Source organism: Phragmites australis, chromosome 12, assembly GCF_958298935.1.
Source record: "Phragmites australis chromosome 12, lpPhrAust1.1, whole genome shotgun sequence".
NCBI classification, from domain to species: Eukaryota; Viridiplantae; Streptophyta; class Magnoliopsida; order Poales; family Poaceae; genus Phragmites; species Phragmites australis.
Genome location: NC_084932.1, coordinates 27,748,237 through 27,773,076, shown reverse-complemented (window position 1 = coordinate 27,773,076; position 24,840 = coordinate 27,748,237). Strand labels below are relative to the sequence as shown.

General features: G+C 47.1%; 1 protein-coding gene across 1 annotated transcript in view; it reads right to left on the bottom strand.

Annotated features, from left to right (window-relative positions):
• The window catches only part of LOC133886087 (respiratory burst oxidase homolog protein B-like), a 32,899-nt gene extending 31,863 nt beyond the window's left edge, over nt 1–1,036 (bottom strand). Inside the window, exons 1-2 of the mRNA XM_062325815.1 lie at nt 276–1,036; nt 7–163 (exon numbers count right to left, since the gene is read on the bottom strand). Of these exons, the coding sequence (XP_062181799.1) occupies nt 7–163; nt 276–780 (662 nt within the window). The 5' untranslated portion in view covers nt 781–1,036. The remainder of the gene's footprint in view (nt 1–6; nt 164–275) is intronic.
• Nucleotides 1,037–24,840: the final 23,804 nt, after the last annotated feature.

The following is a 24,840-nucleotide window of genomic DNA, read 5'->3' as shown; positions in this document are numbered from 1 at the left end:
AGTTACATGTCTAAGAAGATCTGGAGGCGACCGTCGGAGCTGGTATCAGAGATTTGGTCCCAGAACTCGCGCAGCTCCGCCTTGCGGATGCTGTCGCCGGAGATGTTCCGCCGCCGCGTCAGCGCGTCGAACAGCTCGCTGGCGAACTCCACCTCCCTTATCCCTGCAAAGCCATCAACCCCATGTGCACCACGTAGACGAACAGTCGATTGAAGAATAATCATAGATGAACCAGCGGTTAATTCTGTCTGAGACGAGTATTTTCTAGTTGTTACCGATGCACTTGCCGAACTTGGAGCGGTGGAGGAGGCCCTCCTGGGAGAGCTCCTCGAACCGCTTCTCGACGGAGGGCCACCCAGCGCCGCCGTCGGCCATTCTGATGAACTTTAACCCCTTGAGCGTGTGCGCAGCGGCGGACTTGGACCGGTCGACGCGGGGGCCCGCGCTGCTGACGGCCGACTCGTCCCCGCCGGCCCCGCCCGCGGCCGGCTTCATGCTGTGCACCGTCACCGAGTCGTCGCGCACGTCGAGGGTGATCTCCACGTACTCCTCGTTGTTCGAGGCGGAGGGGGCGGCGGCGGCGCGCTGAGGCGGGGCCGCGAGCAGCGCGGACACGGACTCTCCGAACCGCTCACTGTTCCGCGGCCCGGCCTTCTTGCTCCGGGGCCCGCTGTGCGGGATCACCCTCTCCTGCGCGCCCGGCGCCGCGGACGCCATCTCCACGATGTCCCTGCCGCCGCCGGCCCCGGCGGCGTCGGCGCCCGCCCTGTGGTTATGCATGGCTCCTTCCTCCCCCCCGCCGGTTCTTGCCCAAGAAAGTCGACACCAAGAAATGCTCGTACGGCGGATTCGACAGCTAGTGGTGTTTAGTGTTTACTGGTGCTGACCAACGGCGGTTTCGTACGTCTCTGGAGCCGGGATGGAGGGGGATGGAGGGATGCGTTTGGGGAGGAGCTGCGGTGGAACGGAAGATAGGTGGGCGTTTTACTAGTCGTCGTCACCGCCGTAGTCGCTGCGGTGTGTGCTGAGGTGGGGGTTGTTGCGGAGCGGTGTAGTATGGTGAGGCGAAGTGAAGGAATCCATTATCATACTTAAAAAATTCCTAATTTATGTATCATCAATCTTTATTTTTCATAACGTCAACTCCCGCCCTTCATCCGCCCCGAATGTATAGTCCACCCATCATTCACCCATCCACCCGCTCCATCCGATCACGCATCCACCCGTCCGCAAGTTTCGCTCATCAGCGTGTTTCGCTCTACCCTTGATTCTGCCCGAAACCACATTTCGCTCCTCGCCTCCCTGCTCATATTCCGCTCCACTCCACCCCTCACCCCTAAGATCCACCCCCATCGTACCCACCTCCATTCCCTGCACCACCTTTTAATCCGTCCTCACCCTGCAATTTGCAGCTCCCCCACCTCTGTCCCCCTATCGCTGACGTCCTCTTGCGTCCGCCACTCGCCGCTGCCCCCGTCCGTCGCGCGCTTTACACGGCCTCTACTCACTCCTTTGTGTCGCCAGACGACCACGCCTGCGTTAGCACCTCCACATAGTCGGTTGTCCTATCTATCACCCCATCCACACCTCCGGTCGTCGATATTTAGTGGCTCAAGGCCACCCAGATCCGCCCGTGCACTGTTCAGTTGCGGATCACCTGGTCGTCCTCTTCCTCCACCTGCCACGCTTCTCCGGCTCCAACACACAAGGCCGACGCCGTCCACCTACCTCCCCTTCCGATGGTAAGCCCGAACCGCAGCTTTGAGGGAAAAGAGGTAATGATATCTAGATTTTTGTTCATGCATTTTTGTTTTGTATCTAGTACATTTGTCTTGTTTAGGATTACAGGTGCATATTTTAATTTATTGCAATGTGTAGTGTATATTTTTATATGATATGTTGCATGTGTTTCTCTCTAACCCATAAGCAACCTATATGGTTTATTAGTTGTTGGTTCTTTTCGTGGCATATTTCAATTGGTATCCTTTATGTGATATGAGTCTAATCTATAGGATAATTTTTCTATTGTTATCAATGATAAGTCCATATCTCTCATAAGATTTAACACTTATATGCACACTTTTGGAGAGAGCATATCCTATGGGTTGTAATTTTGAAACTAGCATTTGTTGTAAGTGGTATATTTTATAGTCTTATAGAGTAATCTATAAAGCCCCAGAGATATGCAATGCTTAATTGTCAATTGATATTATTGTCAATTCATTCATACATTTAAGCTACCTCCATGCATAATATGACTTAAACTTCCTATATCTACATATTGTCTAGTTGTGCATATATTATTACATATCTACAAGTGGTAGTCATAAGTGGGTCTCATCATATGTATGCACACATTTGGCCATTTAGGAGGAGTTTAGACCATACTATGCGAGTTTCATGAATTGTGATCCATGTTCAAATTCACATATCCCTTTCAATTGGTATCCACATAACCCTTTCATATCATAAGTGGTACTATTCAAATGGATCATGATTTATAAAGCTCTCTCCCGTGTGCTCTAATATTTTCCCTTGAGTTTAACATGTGTTTGTAGCCTTTTTAGGATTGTTGACATAGGGGAGAATTTTTGTAACAAAAGCAAGATGCAAGCTGAAGCAAGATGCAAGATTGTTGACAAAGGGAGAAGCATGAAGCATGAGCTCTTGCATAGGTTGTTCCAGGGAGATAGTGGTGATAGAGGAAGGGGGAGAATTATCTCCATGGTAATCACAACAAAAGGGGGACAAAGTGAAGGTAAGAACAAGGTATGACAAAGATGGGATCTTTCCCTTACAATTAGTATCATTAGTTGTTCTGATCATGCATCCAAGCAAAGAGGTAAGGCATTGTGCCCTTTTCAATTGGAATCATTTATTATTCAATTGGTATCATTTATCATTCGCCTCTTGCTTTGGTTGTGTTATCATCAATTACAAAAAAGGTGGAGATTGTAGCGAACATGGCCCCTTTAGGGCATATATGTGATTTTAGTGTCTAATGATAACATAGTCAATGAGACTAACATGTTTGTAAGTATATAGCTTAGTAGGTCTAATGGATGTAATACATGAAGAATCCACCGTATCTGGGGACAAAGATTGATTGAATTGGAGAAGTCATAGGAAAAATGTACATGCTGGATGGTTCGGCGTAGAGGCGATTGTACACACCGGAACATTCTTGTCGGTTGTCTTGTACATGCTGGATGATCCGGCTATCTGGTACACACCGCATATTCCGTTGCTCACACCAGATGCTTCACCTGAGTAATTACAACGGCTAGTGTTGATGTGGTTGTACACACCAGATGGTCCAGCGCTTTGAAGATCTACACGCTGGACAAATGCACATTGAAGAGATATGGCTCGTTTGGCTTAAGTCCACACTGGATAGTTCGGTGATTGAGTTCAAGGTAACACCAGACCTTCTGTGTTCACAATGAGATTGAGTTGGGTTCAAACGGCTAGTTGCTGCTGTTATGCACGCCGGATGTTCCTGTGTCTGTACTACTGTTAACGTTGGATCATCCGTTGTTCACAGTCTTTTTTGAGCTTAGAGTAATGGCTAGTTCTAGGGGTTGAGGCTATTAATAACCCCCACTCGGCCATTTGAAGGCACTGGAGTCCAAAGAAGCTCATATACACTTGGGAAGACATCCAAGCCACTAAAGTGATCATCCAAGGTAATTAGCACGATATTAGGGAGTGATTAGTGCTATTAGGTCTAGAGAGAGTTGTTGCTAGGTATTGGTGCCTCGAGAGGGGATTAAGGAGTGATCCTACATTGTACCAAGTGGTACACCGGTGTCTTTTAGTCATGGTGACTCACTGGCGCCTTGAGCCTTGGTGGCTCAAGCTTGTTCACCCTCCGACTTGGTGTGGAGCGACGATAAGAAGATTGTGCGGGGAGGCAGAGGCCCTTGCCTCGGTGACTCACACTCTGCAGTGAAGGCGGTGGCAAGTGACCGAAAGAGAGGCCTGTGATGAGGCCTTGCCTTAGTGGCTCATCCCGCTTGAGACCTAGGTGGCTCAAGAGTCATGACCGGGTGTTGTCCGGGAGCAATAGCCTAGGTGGCTGCTCCAACGTGGACTAGGGGTGGCATTTATGCCATTGATACCACAGAAAATAATCATTTATGCTGAGTTTACTCTCTCTACCCTATTTATGTTTCCGCATTTACATACTTGCAACTTATCTTTGCGTGTTTACCTTCATAAAGTAGTTTGCTAGGATTGGGTATAGGTTGTAAACCATTTTGGGCGGTGGAGTAGACACACTAGATAAACCTAAAGCACATTTAGATAGAAATTGGTTTATCTTGTGAAGTTTTTGGAGCCGATTAGTTTTATGTGTCCTAATTCACCCTCGTCTTAGGGCATGGCCCTCCAAGATCCTTTCACCCATCCTCTCCCCTGGTCGAGCTGAAAGCCCCACTTTGATCTCGTAATCCATCGTTCCAGTGCCATGGATAAGCACGGGGGAGATTCACCAACATCACCACCACCTCCCGAGCTCCTTTTCCCCCTTCCTCTCCCCATCACTAAGCCTATCCATGGAAGCCTCACCCCGTGGCCATGGCGGCTCGTGGCCGGCTGCCACCGGACCTTGTCCCAGCTCCGTACCACACAAAATGGGTTCCCCATCTCCTTCGCTTCCTCCTGGTGCCATCGCCGCCGTCGGCGGTTAGCCAGAGCTCCATTACGATAGCCCTCTCAGTGAGATCTCCATTGCGGGCCGAAAATAGAGCAACGGCGCTGCCCGATCCCGATGCTGCTTAATGTCATCCCCTGCCCTGTCAACCCCTCTCTCTGTAAACTTGACAAGCGGGCCCGACCACTGATGCCATCCAGTGTGCCATTCGCACCCCTTGGGTTGGTGCTCCATAGCCCACTAGCCAGCCTACCAGCACAGTGCCCAGCCCATCTACATAGTACTCAATCCACCAGCACAGTGCCAAAACACCAACACAGTGATAGCCCACCAACATAGTGCCAACCTAAATGAACAATAACAGGCCCAACAACATTCCCATCCCAACAAAAAAAAAATCCAAAAAATCCCAAAAAAAGAAAAATTCCTTTTATCTTTTTATTTAAACATTCTGAAGCTCATTTCTCCTTCGTTTCAACTCTGATTCTGACGATTCTTTCACCAATATTCATCTAAATTGAAACCCTATCCACTCTCAACAGTTTCATAATTTTTAAAGTGAATTCATATTTTCATTAATATTTATTTGTTTTTTTGTTAGTTGTGTGCCCGCGTTTTAGAATTCGGAGCATTCAAGGAGGAGGACGAGGAGCTGAGAATGCAAAACTTTGAGCAAGACAACCTCGAGGACTTTGACGAAGGTAAGTTCCAATCTATTTCCCTCTTTGATCATGTTGATCCCAGATTTTATAACCACAACCCGTAGCAGTCATTTTCTAAGGATTAGTGCATGAGATAATAGTTATCGGCATACTTTAAATCATTGATCTAGTTATGACCTAATGTAGAATAGCCAGCCTAATTACAATCATTTATAGACATGACCTTGGTAAAGCTTGGGCATTTTGTTTCGGTGGAAACGAATTACACTAAGACAAACCCCTTATTACTAGTATGCTTTGGACTATGTGTTATACTTTTATTTCATTTTTATCATAACTAGTTTTGCAAAATGTGTGAAAACTCGGTGCCTTTGGCGCTGCATGAGTTTTTGGGATGGGAAGAATTCTAGATAATTAATAACAATAAGAGAACCTGTTAGAGCTGAGGCAAGTCAGGGTTTTTGCCGAGAATGCCTTGGGAGTTTAAGTGCTGCTTGTGTGGAAGTTTTATTATGGAGATGTTTGCCTTGGCTCGAATTAAGGACCGAGTTGGTGTGAAATCCTACCTACTCTATACAGTACAACCACTTGACCCTATATGCGACATGGCTTAGTCTAAACCCCACCAGCTAGTCTGCTAATCGTCCGCAGGCAGGTGTGCAACAGGAGGCCAATGAGCAGGTACAATCAGCTATAGGCTTGTCGACCCGATTGGAGGCCTAGATTGTAGGTGAGGAACCCCTGGATAGCACCCATCGATGATTAGTGGGATGATGCTATGGTGGGTAATGGCTTTGTTGAGTTGCACTACCATAATGGTGGTATATTGCTAAACTTAGCTTGTAGGTAAAGTGTACTACTCTGCAGAGGTAAAACTATTCGAATAGCAGTGTTCACAGTCATGGACGAACTATGGTTTGGTCACAACAACTAGTATGAATTGTGTGTGTTTCGTTGGAATGTGAGTGGGCTATGTGTGCTCGTTTTTGGAAATGGGTCTGGCCGTGAGCCATGGGTTGCCGTGTCCGGTGACATTAAAATTGGGCCTCGGTGACCTTTCACCATGGCCAAACCCTCCATTCACTAATTTAATATGATCTATTTTTTGCAAACTCACTTTATGAAATAAATCCTTGCATGTGAAAATCTAGCATTTCCACAATAAACCTTACAATTTTAGCCTTGTCAATACCGTATGCATGTATTATACCCCCTTGATGTAGGGTTAGAACTTACTAAGTACGTTTGTACACTTCCTTGCTTGTGGTTACAGATGAGGATCCAGACTTTACTGATGCTGGCGATGAGGCAGACGAACAAGTTCGGTCACATTTTCACCCGAGTTGCCTGTGGTGCTGGCATGCCCTAATACTTTCCCTACTGTGCCCACTGGTGGTTTGGTCTATAATGACCGTGTGTCTTTGTGGTGCCCTTTATGTTTTACTAGTTTTGTGGATCTATTTCATCACCCCCTTTGTTGTATAACTATGATATCACCTGTTGTAAGACTTGTATTTACCAGCGATTGATCCAGGGACTGGTATTATAAAGTTATTTAGCACTAGGGAGGACTCGAGGTGCTTCAGGTGGTATCAGAGTTGTACTTAGCTGTAGGACGAGACCATAGACCTGGACATAAAAATTTCTTTAAAATATTTTTTTCAAAGCTTCTTACTCTCCTTCCCTTCTATTGTGAAAACCTTTTCCCTAGTGCCTCTCTCCTTTTTCTGCAGATGGAGGAAGATGGATGGGTAACTGAGTACTGCATGGAAACCTTGGTTTTCCCAAGGTACTGTATGCTGCCATGACCAGACTGGTATCATGGAGCACCCAGAGTATGTTGGCAGGGAGTAGGAGAAGTGCGGCACCGAGCAGTACATGGTCACCATTCACATTGGTGCCACAAAACTTGGGACTGGTATTTTTCCCTCCAATGGAAAAAAACCGCCCCACTTGGCTGGTACTGATGAAGACTTTGGAGGGCTTGGGGATGCGTGATAGTGACCCAACTATAGTGGCCATGACACGCTATCTAGTAGCCCTAAACGAGCTGTATGACAAATAGGAGGCATAATTAAGGAGGTGTATCCACCGAGTAGAAGAGGTAGATCGACATGTGGAAGGATCCTACAAGTTCAGCTTGCCAAAGCCAAGGGATAAGTCACAGAAGCCGAAAGCTGTGCCATGGCAGCTGAAGAAGCAACGAAGACAGCAGAAGAGCACCAGAACAAGCTGATGAGCGTAGCCTACCTCACCAGTCATGCACAGGAAGACTCTCCACATTCTTGGATTAGGAGGACGTCCGATACTCGAAGGGATCCTTATATACCCCATGGGGAGCATCAAGAGGAAGTTCTCAAAAGCTACTCTTGCACCACAACTGTCCACACCTCACGAGGTTGCCGATGAAGAAGAGCCTCTCCCTCTGAACCAGCGATCCCCTGGCACGGAAGAAGACAAAGAGTACACTCCTCTCACCCCACCCAAAAATCCCCTCACCAAGGAGAATGAGAACCCAACCAGCACTTTGGAGGTCCAGAGTCCCAAAAAGGAGGAATGAAGCATCATGGTCCGCCCTCCCTCCCCAGTTCAAGATAGAGCTATGGAAAATGTACCCCCCTCTCTTAGTATTAGTGTTGTGATGACGAGTAGTTGCCCGCTAATGTTGTACCCCTCTTATGTACCATAGTATGGTCACGTGTAGTAACTGCCAGTGTTTCACCCCCTTTCCCACCTTTATACCGAGCTTGTTTGTGCTAAGTGTTGTTGGGTGGCTTGCAATTGAGTGAATTTTTCCCTTGTGTACTAGCAAGGCTTGAAGCCTTGTGACCTTTTCTTAAAAATAACAAACTAAACAAGACGACACAAAAGCACCTTAGGTTCCAATCTCAGCTCATGATATTCCCTCTCATCTCTTAAAATAGATGGCACCAAAGAACTCCATCAGGATCCAACGATGCCGCCAGCTCCAAGCAGCAGAAGAGGTGAACCAAGGAGAAAGTGAAGGTGAAAACCAAGGAGGAGGCGAGAATGATCAAGAACTACCCGACCCTCTTGCAAATGACTTGGTGGCAGTTATTACAGAACAGACCCATTTGTTGGCTACCTTGGCACGAGGAATCAACCAACCCCGACATCAAGCACTAGGACTTCCCCACAAGATGGCTGAATTCATCAGGATCAAGCCATCCATCTTTGAAGGTTTAGCTGACCCTGGTTATGGAACATCCAAAGGAAGATTGATGTTATTAATTGTGTAGGGAGGGATAGAGTCCTCCTAGCATCCCCATCAGCTCCCTGGGACAACACTAGCCTGGCGGTATAACTATTGTGAAGTCGCAGACAATGTTGTGACAATCACCTAGGAAGAGTTTGTGGAAGAGTTCTGTCAGTATCACATTCCAGAAGGAACTATGGAGATCAAGGTAGATGAGTTTAGAAGACTGAAGCAAGGAAACATGAGTGTGAATGAGTACATTCACATGTTTATCAAACTATCTCTATATGCACCAGAAGAAGTTTCAACTGATAAGAAGAACCAGACCAGGTTCAAGAAAGGGTTAGATAGCAACATGAAGGCACAGCTGACTCCCCACATTTACCTAGATTTCAACACCCTAATGAACATGACCATTCTGCTAGAGGAAGCTAGGGAAAATTTGTACAGAGATAAGAAGCGCAAGTTTTCTCCTCACAAAGTTCAACAATAGGAAAGGTTTCAAAGGTTCAAGTGTCCCACTTTCTCAGGACACAAGAGTTAGGCTACCATGCAATTCAGGACTCCAGCCTCTACATCGCACCAGCCCAAACCCTTCCTACCGCAGTCAGAGCAACATCAAGACTCAACAAAACAACAATGGGCAAGTGACCAACTCAGCTAAGGCCTTCTTTAACTGTGGCGAGACCGGGCACTTCATCATAAATTGCCCCCGCAAGGCCAAAAAGGCTGTGTCCATCCAATCCAACACAATGAATGGACCCCAGCCCATGATGTCTGGGTCCAGCCATGGGACCTACCACACCCTCAGCCAGCCCGTGAAGTCGCTTAAGTCCTTTGATTGAGCCTGTGTCAACCATATCCACAAGCAGGAAACTCAGGATGCACCTGGAGTTGTGCTTGGTGAGTTTTTAGTTAAATCAATGCTTGAAATAGTACTGTATGATTCTAGAGCATCATACTTATTCATATCATCAAGTGTTGTGGCAAAGCATAATATACCTACATTGTTACTTAAAAGCCCCTTGATAACCAGATCACCCAGAGCTAACATTAAGTGTTATTTGGGATGCTCTCGGGCAAGGATCACTCTAAGTGGTGTAGTATTCCTAGCATACCTGGTGGTGCTTAAATCCAAAGGGATAGATGCAATCCTTGGAATGGATTGGTTAACCCAACATGACGACACCATAGCATATGCAGCTAGGACAGTGACCCTGATCAACTATGGAGGTACACGAGTAACTTGTTAAACCCTTGGAAGTAAGCTAGACCCTATAGTGTATAGCCTGGAGGCTAAGACCCTAGAGGAGGTACCTATGGTAAATGAATACCCGAATGTGTTTTTGGAGGAATTACTTGGTATGTCACCAGACCGAGATATTGAGTTCATCATTGATCTCATCCCTGAACAGCCCTCATAGCCAAAAGGCCCTATCGCATGACAGCTGGAGAGCTAGCCAAACTAAAGGAACAGTTGAGACAACTCCAGCAGAAAGGATATATCAGGCCCAGCTTATCACCGTGGGGATCACCAGTTCTCTTTGTCAAGAAGAAAGATGGAAGTATGAGGATGTGTGTAGACTACCAATCCCTAAATGAAGTGACCATCAAGAACAAGTACCCTTTGCTCAGAATAGATGACCTCTTTTACCAGCTAAAAGGGACCAAGTATTTCTCCAAGATCGACCTACGATCATGATACTACCAGCTGGAAATAAGAGAAACGGACATCCCAAAAATAGCCTTCGTGATGAGATATGGATAATACGAGTTTACCATAATGTCCTTCAGATTAATCAATGCACCTGCATACTTCATGAATCAGTTTGTCGTAGTCTTTATTGACAAAATACTGATCTATTCTAAGAGTGCCCAAGAGCATGAGCAGAATCTGAGAGTAGTTCTGGAGAAACTCAGAGCCCATAAGCTGTATGCCAAATTCAGCAAGTGTGAATTCTAGCTTGAGAAGGTTGCTTTCCTTGGCCATATCCTGATAGCAGAAGGAGTTGTTGTAGACCCCGAGAAGGTAGAAGTAGTTGTCCATTGGCTACAACTGACCAATGCGACTGATACCAGAAGCTTTCTTGGTTTAGCAGGGTATTACCGCAGGTTCATTGAATGGTTCTCCAAGATAGCCATACCTATGACCGAGCTGCTCAAGAAGGAAAAGAAGTTTGAATGGACAAAGTCATGTGAGGAGAGTTTTCAGGAATTGAAGGATAACTTGACAACTACACCTGTGCTGGTCTTACCTAACATCCACCAAGACTTTGTGGTCTACTGTGATGCATCAAGACACAACTTAGGATGTGTCCTAATGCAAGATGGTAGGGTAGTAGCGTGTGCCTCTCGGCAGCTCAAACCCTATGAGCAGAACTACCTGACCCATGACCTGAAGTTAGCAGTAGTAGTGCATGCCCTCAATATTTGGAGGCACTATCTGATCGGAAACAAGTGTGAGGTTTATACGGATCATAAGAGCCTGAAATACATTTTCACTCAACCAAACCTGAACTTAAGGCAAAGGAGATGGTTGGAATTAATTAAGGATTATGATCTGGAAATTCATTATCACCTAAGCAAGGCTAATGTTGTGGCAGATGCGTTAACCTGAAAAGCTTACTGCCATCACCTAGAGGTCAAGAGTGCCCCACTGTAGGCAGAGATGAAAAGGCTAAACCTATAGATAGAACCCCAAGCCTATATCCACAACTTAAGTGTACAACGTACCCTGGATGAGCAAATCAAGCAGTCCTAACCCAAGGATTAGGAATTAATGAAGATCCGTAAGCACATCGAGGAAGATAAGGCTCCAGATTTCAAGGTAGATGAGAAGGGAATCTTATGGTATAAGGATATACTTCATGTGCCCCAAGACGAGAAATTCTAGAAAGTTATTTTGGATGAAGCCCACAACTTGGCATACTCCATCCACTCCGGTGCCATAAAGATGTACATGGACCTAAAAAGAAAGTACTGGTGGAATGGGATGAAGGCGGACATGGCCAAGTTTGTTACCCAGTGCGACCCGTGTCAGAGAGTCAAGGCAGAGCACTAGAAACCTACCAGATTACTTCAACCCCTACCAATTCCTATATGGAAATGGGACGAAATAGGCATGGATTTCATAGTTGGACTCCCTAATACAAAGAAAGGGTATACCTTGATATGGGTAATAGTGGACTGCCTCACTAAAGTCACTCACTTCATACCAGTATGAACAAACTATTGTGGAGATAAGCTAGCCCAGCTGTACATTGACAACATAATAAAGCTTCATGTAGTCCCCAGTAGAATTATCTCTGACAGAGGTATGAAGTTTACCTCAAGGTTTTGGAAGAGCTTACATACAATAATGGGAAATAAGCTAGACTTTAGCACTGCCTATTACCTGCAGATTGAAGGCCAAGCCGAAAGGGTCAACTAGATCGTAGAAGACACGCTGAGAGCATTTGCTGTCACCTATGGAAAAGATTGAGAGAAAAACTTGGCCTATGCAGAGTTCTCATACAAAAATGGCTACAAGGCCAGCCAAAAGATGTCTCCTTTCGAGGCCCTTTATGGCCAAAAGTGTAGAACACCCCTGATGTGGTCTGAAGTTAGAGAGCGTACCTTGCAGGGACCCTCAAACATCAAAGAGGTAGAGGACCAAGTCACAGAAATAAGAGAAAAGCTTAAGGTATCTCATTCCCATTAGAAGAGCTACGCAGACAAGAGAAGCAGGGAACTATACTTCAAGGTTGGAGATCATATATACCTTAAGGTCTCACCATTTCAGGGAACTACCAAATACAACTGCCACAAGAACTGGCTGATGTACACAATGTCTTCCACGTCTCCTAGATGAAGAAATATTTGAGAATACCATATGATAATGTCCCCGTGGAAACACTGGATCTCCAGGATCACCTCCGCTATCAGAAAGTTTCGGTGAGGATCTTGGATGTGGTCACCCAAAAAACTAGAGGATCAATAGTACGCTTGTGTCATGTACAATGGAGTAGGCACACCGATGCAGAACCCACGTGCGAACGAGAAGATGCCCTAAGGAAGGAATTTCCCCATCTCTTCGAGGAAGATCTCGAATCTTGAGGACAAGATTCATTCTAAGTCTAGTATGTTTGTAACATCCCAATTTCCAGAGAAATCAAATTTCAACAATCAAAAACAAAGAAAAATATATCAAAATAAAAAATTCCAAAATCTTTTCCTTTTCCCTTCCTTCTCCTTGGGCTCAATCTGGTCCAACCCCTCCTCGGTCCATTTTCCCGTGGCCCATCTCTTCCTCTCTCTCCCTCTTTTCTTTTTCTTTTCTCGCGATCCAACTCTCCCTCTCTTGCCCACTCTCTCCTCTTCTCTTCATATCCCACAGTGGTCCAACCTGGCCTTCCGGCCCATCTCCTATCCCCTCTTGGCCCAGCCCAAAAGCTACCCCCTTCTTCTTTATCATGCGCACAACAACCAGCACCCTCCCTTGTCTTCTTCCGATTGTCAAGGCACGTCAAGTATTGACGCATCACGACCGGCCCCTACCGTCTATCCACCTGCTCTGGCCGACAGCATAGCACCATGCAGCCATGACAGAGTGTTGCTCGTTGGTGAGCCGCACTTTGCATGCACACAAAGCACCCCGCGCCTTGGCACCTAGCCCGAGCATGCCTATCCCCCACCACCACACCAATCGCCTCCGCCTATATAAGGGCCCTGCCCAAACCATTGCCACCTCCATCCCACTGGCGCCCAGTGCAAGGTAGCCCCCCTTCTCCCTTGCTCTCACTCACTCCGACCCTCTCCCACGGCCAAGCTAAGAGCCCCCCTTGTTCTCCCTCTCTATCGTCCCACTGCCGTGGACAAGCCAGGTGGGAACTTAGCCAACATCACAGTCACCTCCCTATCTCCTTTTCCCCCTTCCTCTCTGCCTCACCAAGCCTCCCCATGGAAGCCATGGAGGCTCGTCGCCGACTACCACCGGACCATGTCCCACCTCCGCATCACCCAAAATGGGTTCCCCATCTCCTTCGCTCCCTCCTGGTGACCTCACCGCCACCGACGGTGAGCCAGAGCTCCATTCCGGAGGCCCTCCCGATGAGCTCTCCATCGCGGGCCAAAAACTGAGCAGTGGCGCTGCCCGATCCCAATGCCGCCCAACACCATTCCCCATCCTGTTAACCCCCCTTTGTAAATCTAACAAGTGGGCCTGACCACTGATGCCATTCACCCCCTCCCCCGGGCCGGTGCTAGACTACCACGACCCACTGACTAGCCCACTAGCACAGTTCCTGGCCCATCTACACAGTAGTCAGTCCACCAGCACAATGCTAGTCCACCAACACAGTGCCAACCTAAATGCACAGTAACAGGCTCAACATCAGTACCCAGCCCAACAGTAATATTCGATAAATCCGAGAAAAAGAAAAATTCCCTATTACCTTTTTATTTAAACTTCTGAAGCTCATTTCTCCTCCATCTCTACTTCGGTTCAAACGATTCTTTCACCAATATTCATCAAAATTCAAATCCTATCCATTCTCAATAGTTTCATAATTTTTTAAGTTAATTTTTATTTTCATTTATATTTATTTGTTTTATTGGTTTGTTATGTGCCAACGTTTTAGAAGCCAGAGTGCTCGAGGAGGAGCCGGGAACGCATAACTTCGAGTAGGATGACCCTCAGGACTTTAGGGAGGCAAGTTCCGATTTGTTTCCCTCTTTGATCATGTTGACCTCGGATTTTATATCCACAACCCGTAGCAGCAGTTTTCTAAAGATTATTGCATGAGATAATAGTTATCGGCATACTTTAAATCATTGACCTAGTTGTGACCTAATGTAGAATACCCAGCCTAATTACAATTTTTTCTAGACATGACCTTGGTAAACCTAGGGCATTTCATCTCGGCGGAAATGAATTACGCTAAGACAAACCCTTTGTTACTAGCATGTTTAGGACTATGTGTTATACTGTTATTTCATTTTTATCATACCTAGTTTTGTGAAATGGGTGAAAACTTGGTGCCTTGGTGATGCGTGAATTTTTGGGATGGGAAGAATTTCTGGATAATTAATAACAATAAGAGAACCTATTAGAGCTGAGTCAAGTTAGGGCTCCCACATGGAATGCCTTGAAAATTTTAGTGCTACCTATGTGGCAGGCTTATTATGGAGATGTTTGCCTTGGATCGATTATGGACTGAGTTGGTGTGACATCCTATCTAGTCTATAAAGTACAACAACTCGACCCTGTATGCGACATGGCTTAGTCTAAACCCCACTAGCTAGTCTGCTAATAGTCCGGAGGTAGGTGTGTAACGGGAGGCCATGGAGCAAGTATAGGCTTGTGGACCTAGTTGGAGGCCTAGCTTGTAGGTCAGATTCCCCTGGATAGCTCCCATCGGCAATTAGTGGGACGATGCTAAGGTGGGTAATGGATTTATAGAGTCGCATTGCCACGACGGTAGTATGTTGCTAAACTCAGCTTGTGGGTAAAGTGTACCACTCTGAAGAGGTAAAAGTATTCAAATAGTCGTGCTCATGGTCATGGACAAACTATGGTTCAGACACAACAACTAGCATGGGTTGCATGTGCTCCCTTGGAGTGTGAGTAGGCTAAGTGTGCCTGTTTTTGGAAATAGGTTCGGCCATGAGCTGTGGGTTGCCGTGGACAGGGTGTCCGGTGACATTAAAACTTAGGCCCTGGTGACTTTTCACCACAGCTGAACCCCCCATTCATTAATTTAATATGATTTATTTTTTTGCAAACTTTCTTTATGAAAATAAATGCTTGCATGTGAAAAATTTGGCATTTCTGCAAAACTAAACCTTACAGCTCAAGGGTTGGAACTTATTGAGTAAATTTGTACTCATCCTTGCTTGTCATTATAGAGGAGGATCCGGATTTCACTGACACCAACGGTGAGGCAGACGAATAAGTTTAGTTGCATCCACACTCGAGTTGCCTATGGTGTTGGCATGCCCTAATGCTTTCCCTGTTGTGCCCTTTGGTGGTTTGGCTATGACGACAGTGTGTCTTTGTGGTGCCCTTTATGTTTTACTAGTTTGGTAGATCTATTTGACCATCCTCTTTGTTGTATAACTGTGATATCACCTGTTGTAAGACTTATTTTTTACTAGTGACTGGTCCAGGGACTGGTATAATAAAGTCCTTTAGCACCGATGATGACCCAGGTGCTTCATAGTATTCCTGTGTTTTGGAAAAGTTCCGGCAATATGCCGTGAGTTGGTGAGGACAAGGATTCCACCAACTTTAAAATTTGGGAACTGGCGAGATGGGTTGCATCTCCCCCATGGCCAACAACCTTTAATATTGACAACTAAACCTGCCTTTTCACAAATGTTTTGAACTATGCTTTGCAACCACACCTCTGCATAAAAATTGGCTTTTCGCTAAAACTAAGCCCTATGGCCTGATCCCTTGATTATTCCCTTAAGCATCTATCAACCCCTTTGAAGTAGTGTTAGGACTTGCTTAGTGCCTTTCGTACTCAAAATACACTTGTTGCCTTCAGATGAGAAGTTGAAGAATGTCGAGGAAGCATAGAAGATTAAGGCTACATCCACCCCCCAAGTTGTCTGTAGGCAATGTGTTATCTACCATTCCATTGTTTGATGTGCCTTCTATTTTTAGCTTGCCAACTTCTGGTGTTCTATCCTTGGTCATGTAAGGCTTTATTTCAGCATTTTATTCTAATCATTGTATGGTTATGGTGCTAATCTATTGACATATGCGTATAAGCTATTAATCCAGGGACTAATATAGATGCACAGTGGAACCCTGAAATGGGGGTCCCGCCATTAGCTGCAGGAACTTCGCTAATCACATGATCAATGCACTAATTAATTGCAGAATTAAGAGGTAGAACCTGAATTTGGTGAAGTTATCCCATTCTAGTCGTTGTAGATGCTTGATCAGAGTCTAGTGAGATCCCCGGCTGCATGGATCAGTCTTCAAGCCAACTGAGTGCTGTCTAGATTATTTTGGAGGTATTCTATTAGGGGCAGTCTACTAATGGCGTGATTAGTCTCCAATGGTGGAATGTACCCTCTTAATATAGCGCCGGACTCTGGATAGAAACAGAGGATTTGCTATGGCAGATCCAATTCTCTATCTGCATGGCCAAATCAATAATTCAAGTCACACTCCCATAATCCGTCTTATTTTCTTTCGTAAAATTCACTTCAACTATTTGCAAGATGTGCTATCCAATGGACTTGCAGGAGATGGTAAAACTGAAGCAGTTGGAATGCTTTTCTTCTCCTCTTATTCCATATGGAATACAATGAGTTAAAATAAGAAGGAATAGGGGAATATTCGACCGTTTGCTCCAAAAAGAGGATTAAATCCTGAGACAAAAAGATGGGCTGTCAAAAAGGTAGAGGAGTTAGGATGGGCAGTTGGTCAGATCTAGTATGGATCGTACATGGACGATAGATGGAGTCGGCGGCTCTCCTAGGCTTCCCTCATCTGGGATCCCTGGGGAAGAGGATCAAGTTGCAAAATCTGGCCTTGGACCTATCCCTTTTAACATTTAGCCTACCAATCACATGCATATTAACTAATTAACCCCCAATGATAGCTCAATCATATAATTAGTCACGCTTCCCCTTAATGGGTTAATTATGTGTACGTGCCATAGATCACATTAAGTCTAATATTCTCTCACTTGATCGTATGTGTAATACTCGAGTTTTGAGAAATGTAATGTGCTTAGTGTACTACAAAAATTATGGAAGAAAGGACATTTACCGCGTGTTATTCCAATTGGGCGAAAAGTGGTTTGTTCGATACGTAGCTCGGATGAACGATTGGAGACCACGGTTGTGTAGGTCTCGTCGAAATGAATCTGTTTGATTATTGAAATGCCCCATTTGGACACCAGGTGATCCGTAGTGACCCTAATAAATTTAGACCATTAGATAAAAGAAAAAATATATAAATATCCCAACTGACTGACTCAGTCAGTTGGTCGGCCGCCGCATAAAACGGGCCGAGCCCGATCCCGATCGAACCCACACACAAACACCTGACCCCAGACCCTACAAACCATCGCCAAGCCATTGGTTGCCACTTCTCCGTCAGCCCTCGCCACCATCCTCTGGGTCGTTCGCCACCAACCATCCCCGTCCGAGGTCGCCAGCACTAACAGTCATTGCCGCCACCTCTCAACCTCATACCATGCCACATCGCTGCCCTGCCCTTGCACCGGTGGTTGTTGCGCCATCGCCAAACTGGCATCGTCACCATCGCTCCTGACTGTGAGTCACCACTCTGCCTCTGGCCGCCATCGCCTACCATCCCCACCCACAGTTGCCGTCATTTGGTTTCGCCCAACTGCACTGCCACCCACCTCTCGTGCTGCGTGCTGTTCGGCCACCCGGCTCTGCCACCAGCTGCCTCTGTCAAAGTTCGCCGCCGCTGGCCACCGGAGTCGCCGGAGCCACCGGGGCTACGTGCTCTACTCGCTGTCACTCGGAGCTGCCGAGAGAGAGAGAGAGAGAGAGAGAGAGAGAGAGAGAGAGAGAGAGAGAGAGAGAGAGAGAGAGAGCAAGGCATGAGCAGAGGAAAAAGGAAAGGAAAGAAAAGAAAAGAGAAAGAAGAAAAGGGAAAATGAATGAAAAAGGAGAAATGACAGAAGGAGAGGAGGAAGAAGGGGATTTTCAAGGATTTCGCTAGATTCATCATTAACTCGTGATCCACTCGTCGAGGGTAACATATTCATAATCCCTAGCTATTCACAGATATATTTGAATGGTTGATTTTGTCATTGGACACTCGATTGGAAGCTTGACTGTTTAGCAGACTCAAAAGCTAGAAATTATTGCAGCCAGATACGGCTCTGCGATTAAAGCGCAAGTCGAAGGCTATTTCCCATAGATTCTCTAAATGTGTTAACTATCTGTCATCATTTAAGTAGAATGAATTTTATGGCTTGATCAGCTAATGACTCAGAACCTTGGTCGAGTTCCCAGAAAATGATGGAATTGGAGATTTTGGGGTTTGACTAGAGAGAGTAGTACTGACATCCAACATATAGTCACGTGGACATCTTAGGATAGATTATGAGTACAATATTGCTCCTCAGGTTTTGGAAGTGTTGGTGCTAACACCATGCAACTGACTTCTCGTCACGGTTAATGCAAGTGCATGATGAACTTGTGTGTGATGCTATGGTTTGCTTGTTGGTTGTTTTCTCGACTTGTTAGATTATGTTATTTCAATTTTCATATCTTCATGTATTGGTTTGATTCAAGTTTCCTGATAATGTTCCGTTCAAAGATGATTCAAGATTCAAGTTGTTCATTTCATATGATTCATGTTCCGAGGGTTTTTCTGAAAACACTGAATGTGCAATTTGGTTCTTATATTCATGTTCCTGTGAGTAGGTGTTGGCCCCACTTGCTTGTCTTTACCTGTAAATGCTAAGGGTGTATTCAAGTTTGTCCATTTTAGACAGAAACTACAATTTCATTGTTGTTTTCAAGAAAAAGGAAAACCATGTTATTTCTTGTTCTTCATTGACTTCGTTAATGTGTATGTTCTTTCAGGTTCTATATTGTACTTGCTAAGTGTTTTTACTCACTCTTGTGTTTCATTTGGTTTTTTTGGGTACGCAGTGATCGCAACATGCATGGGAGGGAGTAGCAACACATCTCATCCCACCTTTACCACCTCCTAGTCTTTACAATAATGCATTAGATCTGTAAATGCTATTTTGGTTAGTTTAACCTCTTAGGTTTGAGTTGGTCGATGTATCAAATCTATGAGTTTTATCGGGTTCTAGCTTAAGCGTGATTCTTATTTCCTACTTATGAATATTATGCCTGTGGAAATTATGTATATTTTTTGTTTGTCCAGGAATGTGGTAGATATAGGGGAAACCCTGTCAAAATTTCCCAAAATGAGTCTAATCGATAGGAATTTTGGATCAGTGGGTGATCTCCATGTATGTAGATATCTGGGGCGTCACAGTATGCCAAATAGCATTATTCCTCATTTGACAAGAGCACAACACCAAGTTAATGTGGTTACAATGATTGTCTAATCATCTATAAAACCCATTATCTATAGTATAATAATCATGCCTCATTATGGATCATTACTATGTAATTTGGGACTTGTATGCGTATGCAGTCATACACCCTTCTTATGGTCCTCATAATAGTTTGTTTTTCATTGATCATCATGTGCACTTTTGAAAAGGAGAAACAAACTTTCTTGTTCCAAAATCAAGATTTGAGATATCAATTTGTTGGGGAAAATTCCCCAGCACACAGACATTACTAGGGAGTCACTATCAGGCGCTCTTCCGAAGCCCTAGGGCTCCAGACTCTCTACTGAGACTCAAGCTTCCGGAGACCATGAGGCTCCTTAGGCCACTGCCTCTCGGGATAGAGGAGGCAGCTGGCCTCTACAGAGAATCTCAGAAAGAGGAGAACACTCATTGTGATTGGTCTAACACGAAGTGAAGGGCAGTTGATTCCAGTACAAGTGGTGGGCACCCTGACATCTGTGACAGTGTGGCACCATGCCGCAATTGATATCCAGCTCAGTACCACACCCTTCGATGGCATTAGATCGTGGGCCCTCAAACCTACGAAGCCTCTCGAGCTCCTAGGATCCAGAGTTACCCTGGAACCTGCCTACCCTTGAAGCATGAGGGGGGAGTCATCAAGTCTCCATAAAGATCAGCAAGAGGGAGTCTGCCGGTCGTCTTTTGCCTGCTACAAAGCGACCAGCATTAAATGTCGGTCACTCCGGCAACCAGCCTGACACACAAGATAGGGTCGATGCCTCATCGGTGACTGACCAAGGTTACCTCCACTGGATGTCCATGTACCTGCTATGGTAGATAATATCTTCTGGGCAAGGATAAAAGTACTTTTACCTAGGCCTGGGCCTTGTAATTTGGCAGGTCCTATGTCCTTGTTACATAGAAGCAACTTGTATGCTACACCTTAGAGAGCACTATAAATACCAAACCATGGCTATCAGGTCAAGGGACCAATCTTTTTATGATCAATACATTTGGTGTTATCCTGCCTCTCATCTTCTTCTCCAAGCTTGAGTCTCCTCTCTAGAAGAGGTTTTCGCCGCACCTTATTTGTGGAAGACATTTTTCTTCCACCAATAGTGCATAGTCCGTGGGGAGAAAACATAGAAGTACTAGAGAGCTACGACACCACCAAAAGACCACCAAGGCTCTAGCCCGAGCAACCATTTCTGTCGCCGCACCCATGCAAAAGTATGCATGACAGCTGTGACTAGGCACACTCTGTGCACCCACTAGCTCTGTAGCTTTGTGGAACGGCAACCCCGGCCACCACCGACCCAACAGCTTGGGTCAGCATGAAGGCCCAAGACAGTGCAAATGCCTTCCAACAATGGCGCAGCAAGGACCTCGCCGCACCACAAAAGGTTATGGCTGAGGCCACAGTCAGACAAGCTTCCCTCCATTAGTTCTGGGAGCTCGAGCCCAGGGGCACGCATGCCTAGGCCCAGCCCCTAGACACCTCATATGATGATGTCCAAGGCACCTTTATCGAGCCAGTTTTCTCCGAAGGCCTGGTTGCCCAGCAGCCTCCTTGGCAACCCCTGGCGGAAGGGGGTTTCAGGGAGACTATAGGCTCCAGTGCGCGTAGATCTCATCGGCGCCCTCGGCGCTGACCATTGGCTTCGACACCACCAGAAGGGTACAATGCATCCTGCATGGGGCCGGACATGGCCACAATATAGATGGTTGCCGAACCCTCATAACCTTATAGGAGGATTACATCAAAAGGCAAACGGGGCGCCCGACAAGGGAAAAGGCCTGCGACAGGCGACCTAAGGGCCATAATCCTGCAATGGGCCACCAGGCGGGCGACCGGGCCTTACCAAACCCCCCTTGACCTGCTAGGCCACCTCCAACTCTACCACCAATGGTGTAGTACCCCAGCGATGAGGACTGAGTCGTACAAACGATTCCGACCATCACAGAATCCAGAAGGCCTCAGACGTAGGGAGCCCCGCCTAAGCCATCGAAGCGGTTGCCCCCCCCCCCCCCCCCGACTTGGCTCTGGGTGCTCCGGATGCCCACATAGCCAGACCCTTCGGCAGACAACCCGGGTCGAAGGAGACGACCCTTCCACCGCCTTTAGGTCACGGAGTTTTTCTGGACTCTAACCTTACTGTGGAGGCCCAAATTTTGCAAAGGTACACCCATCTATGACCACCTAGAAATAGCTTGCCTAGCTGTTTGTTTTTTCTGCAAGGTTAGCATACATTGAAAATGGCTTGCCTAGTTGTTGGAAGTTTCAATGATAGATAATGATTAGGTAGCAACAGTATACCATAAGACTTAAGTTATATCCCTGTTCAATAGTAGGCAGTAAAACCTAAGTTATATCTATGATCAAGACTTAAGTTATACCTTTGCTCAAATAATGCATATATACCTTACAAAAACCTCCCCACCGATGGCATAGCCTCGGTGGTGCAAATGTCTTACAAAAAACCTCCTCACCGATGGCATAGCCTTGGTGGTGGAGATGTCTTACAAAAAACCTCCCTGCCGATGGCACAACCTCGGTGGTGAAGATGTCTTACAAAAACCTCTCCACTGATGGCACAACCTCAGTGATGGAGATGTCTTACAAAAACCTACCCACCGATGGCACAACTCGGTGGGGGAGATGTCTTACAAAAAACCTCCCCACCGATGGCATAACCTCGGTGGTGGAGATGTCTTACAAAAACCTCCCCACCAATGGCACGACCTCGGTTGGGGAGATCTCTTACAGAAAACCTACCCACCGATGGCACAACCTCGGTGATGGAGATGTCTCACAAAAAATCTCCCCACTAATGGTACAACATCGGTAGTGGAGATGTCTTACAAAAACCTCCCCACCAATGGCTGAGCCTCGGTGCCGGAGACATTTTGAAAAACCTCCCCACACATGGCTTAGCCTCAGTGGCAGAGACATTTTGAAAAACCTCCCCACCCATGGCTTAGCCTTAGTGGCAGAGACATCTTGAAAAACCTCCCCACCAATGGCTTAGCCTCTGTGGCGGAGAAATCTTAAAAAACATCGCCACCAATGGCTTAGACTCGGTGGTAGAGACATCTCAAAAAAACTCTGCGAGCGGAGATGCTTTAAAAACCTCAAGAAAACCCTCCGGCAAGTCGTAGGCAAAAGCCCTGATGCCGCAGAGGTATTGAAAACCCTTCGACGGGTGATAGGCGTAAAGCCCTGATGTTGTAGATGTACAAAGAAACCCTCCGGCGGGTCGTAGGCATAAAGCCCCAATGGTGTAGAGGTACTGGAAACCCTCTGATAGGTCATAGGCGTAAGCCCAGATGTTGTAGTGGTACAAAGAAACCCTCCGGTAGGTCGTAGGCTAAAGCCCTGATACCGTAGAGGTACTGAAAACCCTCCGACAGGTCGTAGGCATAAAGCCCCGATGCCATAGAGGTACTGAAACCCTCCAACAGGTCGTAGGAAAAAGCCACAATGCGGTAGATGTACTGAAAACCCTCTGATAGGTCGTAGGCGAAAGCCCCGATATCGTAGAGGTACTGAAAACCCTTTGACAGGTCATAGGCATAAGCCCTGATGTTGTAGTGGTACAAATAAACCCTCTGACATGTGGTAGGCATAGCCTCGATGACATAGAGGCGTGGAACCCTCTGGTAACTCGAAGGCACTGGTCGAGTACCAAAAGGTTGCCTCAGCCTCACCACGGCTAAGGGCTGAGGGTGTCATAGACTGCCTCCCTCAGTCTCGCCATCGGCTTCACCTTCAGCAACTGTAGCTGGGCTTCGGATGGCCCTACCTCTAGAGCCTCACCACGACTAAGTGTTGAGGGGGTCACATACTTCCTCCCTCGGCCTAGCCATCGGCTTCACCTCCAGCAACCGTCGCTGAGCTCCGAATGGCCCTACCTCTGGAGCCTCACCACGGCTAAGGGCCGAGGGGGTCGCAGACTGCCTCGCTCGGTCTAGCCATCAGCTTCACCTCCGGTAATTGTCACTGGGCTTCGGATGGCCCTAACTCCGGAGTCTCACCATGGCTAAGGGCTGAGGGGCTCACGGATTACCTCTCTCGGCCTAGTAATCGGCTTCACCTATGGCAATCACCGCTAGGCTCTAGATGACCCTGCCTCCGGAGCCTCGCCACGGCTAAGGGCCGAGGGGGTCGCAGACTGCCTCCCTCAGTCTAGCCATCGAGTTCACCTCCGGTAACCGTCGCTGGGCTCTGGATGACCCTACCTTCAGTGCCTCGCCATAGCTAAGGGTCGAGGGGGTCGCAGACTGCCTCCCTCGGCCTAGCCATCAGCGTCACCTCCAGCAACTGCCGCTGGCTCTGGATGGCCCTGCCTCGGAGCCTCCCACAGCTAAGGGCTGAGGGGGTCACAAACTTCCTCCCTCGGTTTAGCCATCGACTTCACCTCTGACAACCCCACTGAGCTCCAGATGGCCTTGCTTCCAGAGCCTCACCACGGCTAAGGGCCTAGGGGGTCGCACACTGCCTCCCTGAGTCTAGCCATCGGCTTCACTTCCTGCAACCGTCGCTGGGCTCTGGATTTCCCTGCCTCCAGAGCCTCACCACGACTAAGGGCTGAGGGGGTCACGGACTGCCTCCCTAGGCCTAGACATCGGCTTCACCTCTGGGAAACGCCGTTGGGCTCCAGTTGGCCCTCCCCCCGGAGCCTCACCATGGCCAAGAGCCGACGGGGTCACAGACTGCCTCCCTCGGTCTAGCTATTGGCATCACCTCCAGCAACCGTCGCTGGCTCCGGATGGCCCTGCCCTAGAGCCTCCCACGGCTAAGGGTTGAGGGGGTCGCGGACTGCTTCCCTCAGCCTATCCATCAGCTTCACCTCCGGCAACCCCCGCTGAACTCCGGATGGCCCTGCCCCGGAGCCTCGCTGTGGCTAAGGGCCGAGGGAGTCGCGGACTACCTCCCTCAGCCTAACCATCAGCTTCACCAACTCTGACTACCACCAGGCTCCGAATAGATTGCTTTGAGTTGGAAATCTAGAACAAATTTGGAGAGGAGTTTGTACCGGCATTGGATAGAAGAATGATGTATCATGCTAGAACCTAGTGGTGGCCAGGGCTGAGGGGGTCACAAACTGCCTCCCCCGGCCTTAATCATCGGCTTCTCCTCTGGCCACCACCGCTAGGCCCCAAAACTAACTCGCCCCCGTTAAAGAACTCGTATCTTGGCCCCACTATGGGCTACACCTCCTCCACCAAAAGTATCTGGGCCTAACCCCTCCACACTTTGATGGCACTTGCCTC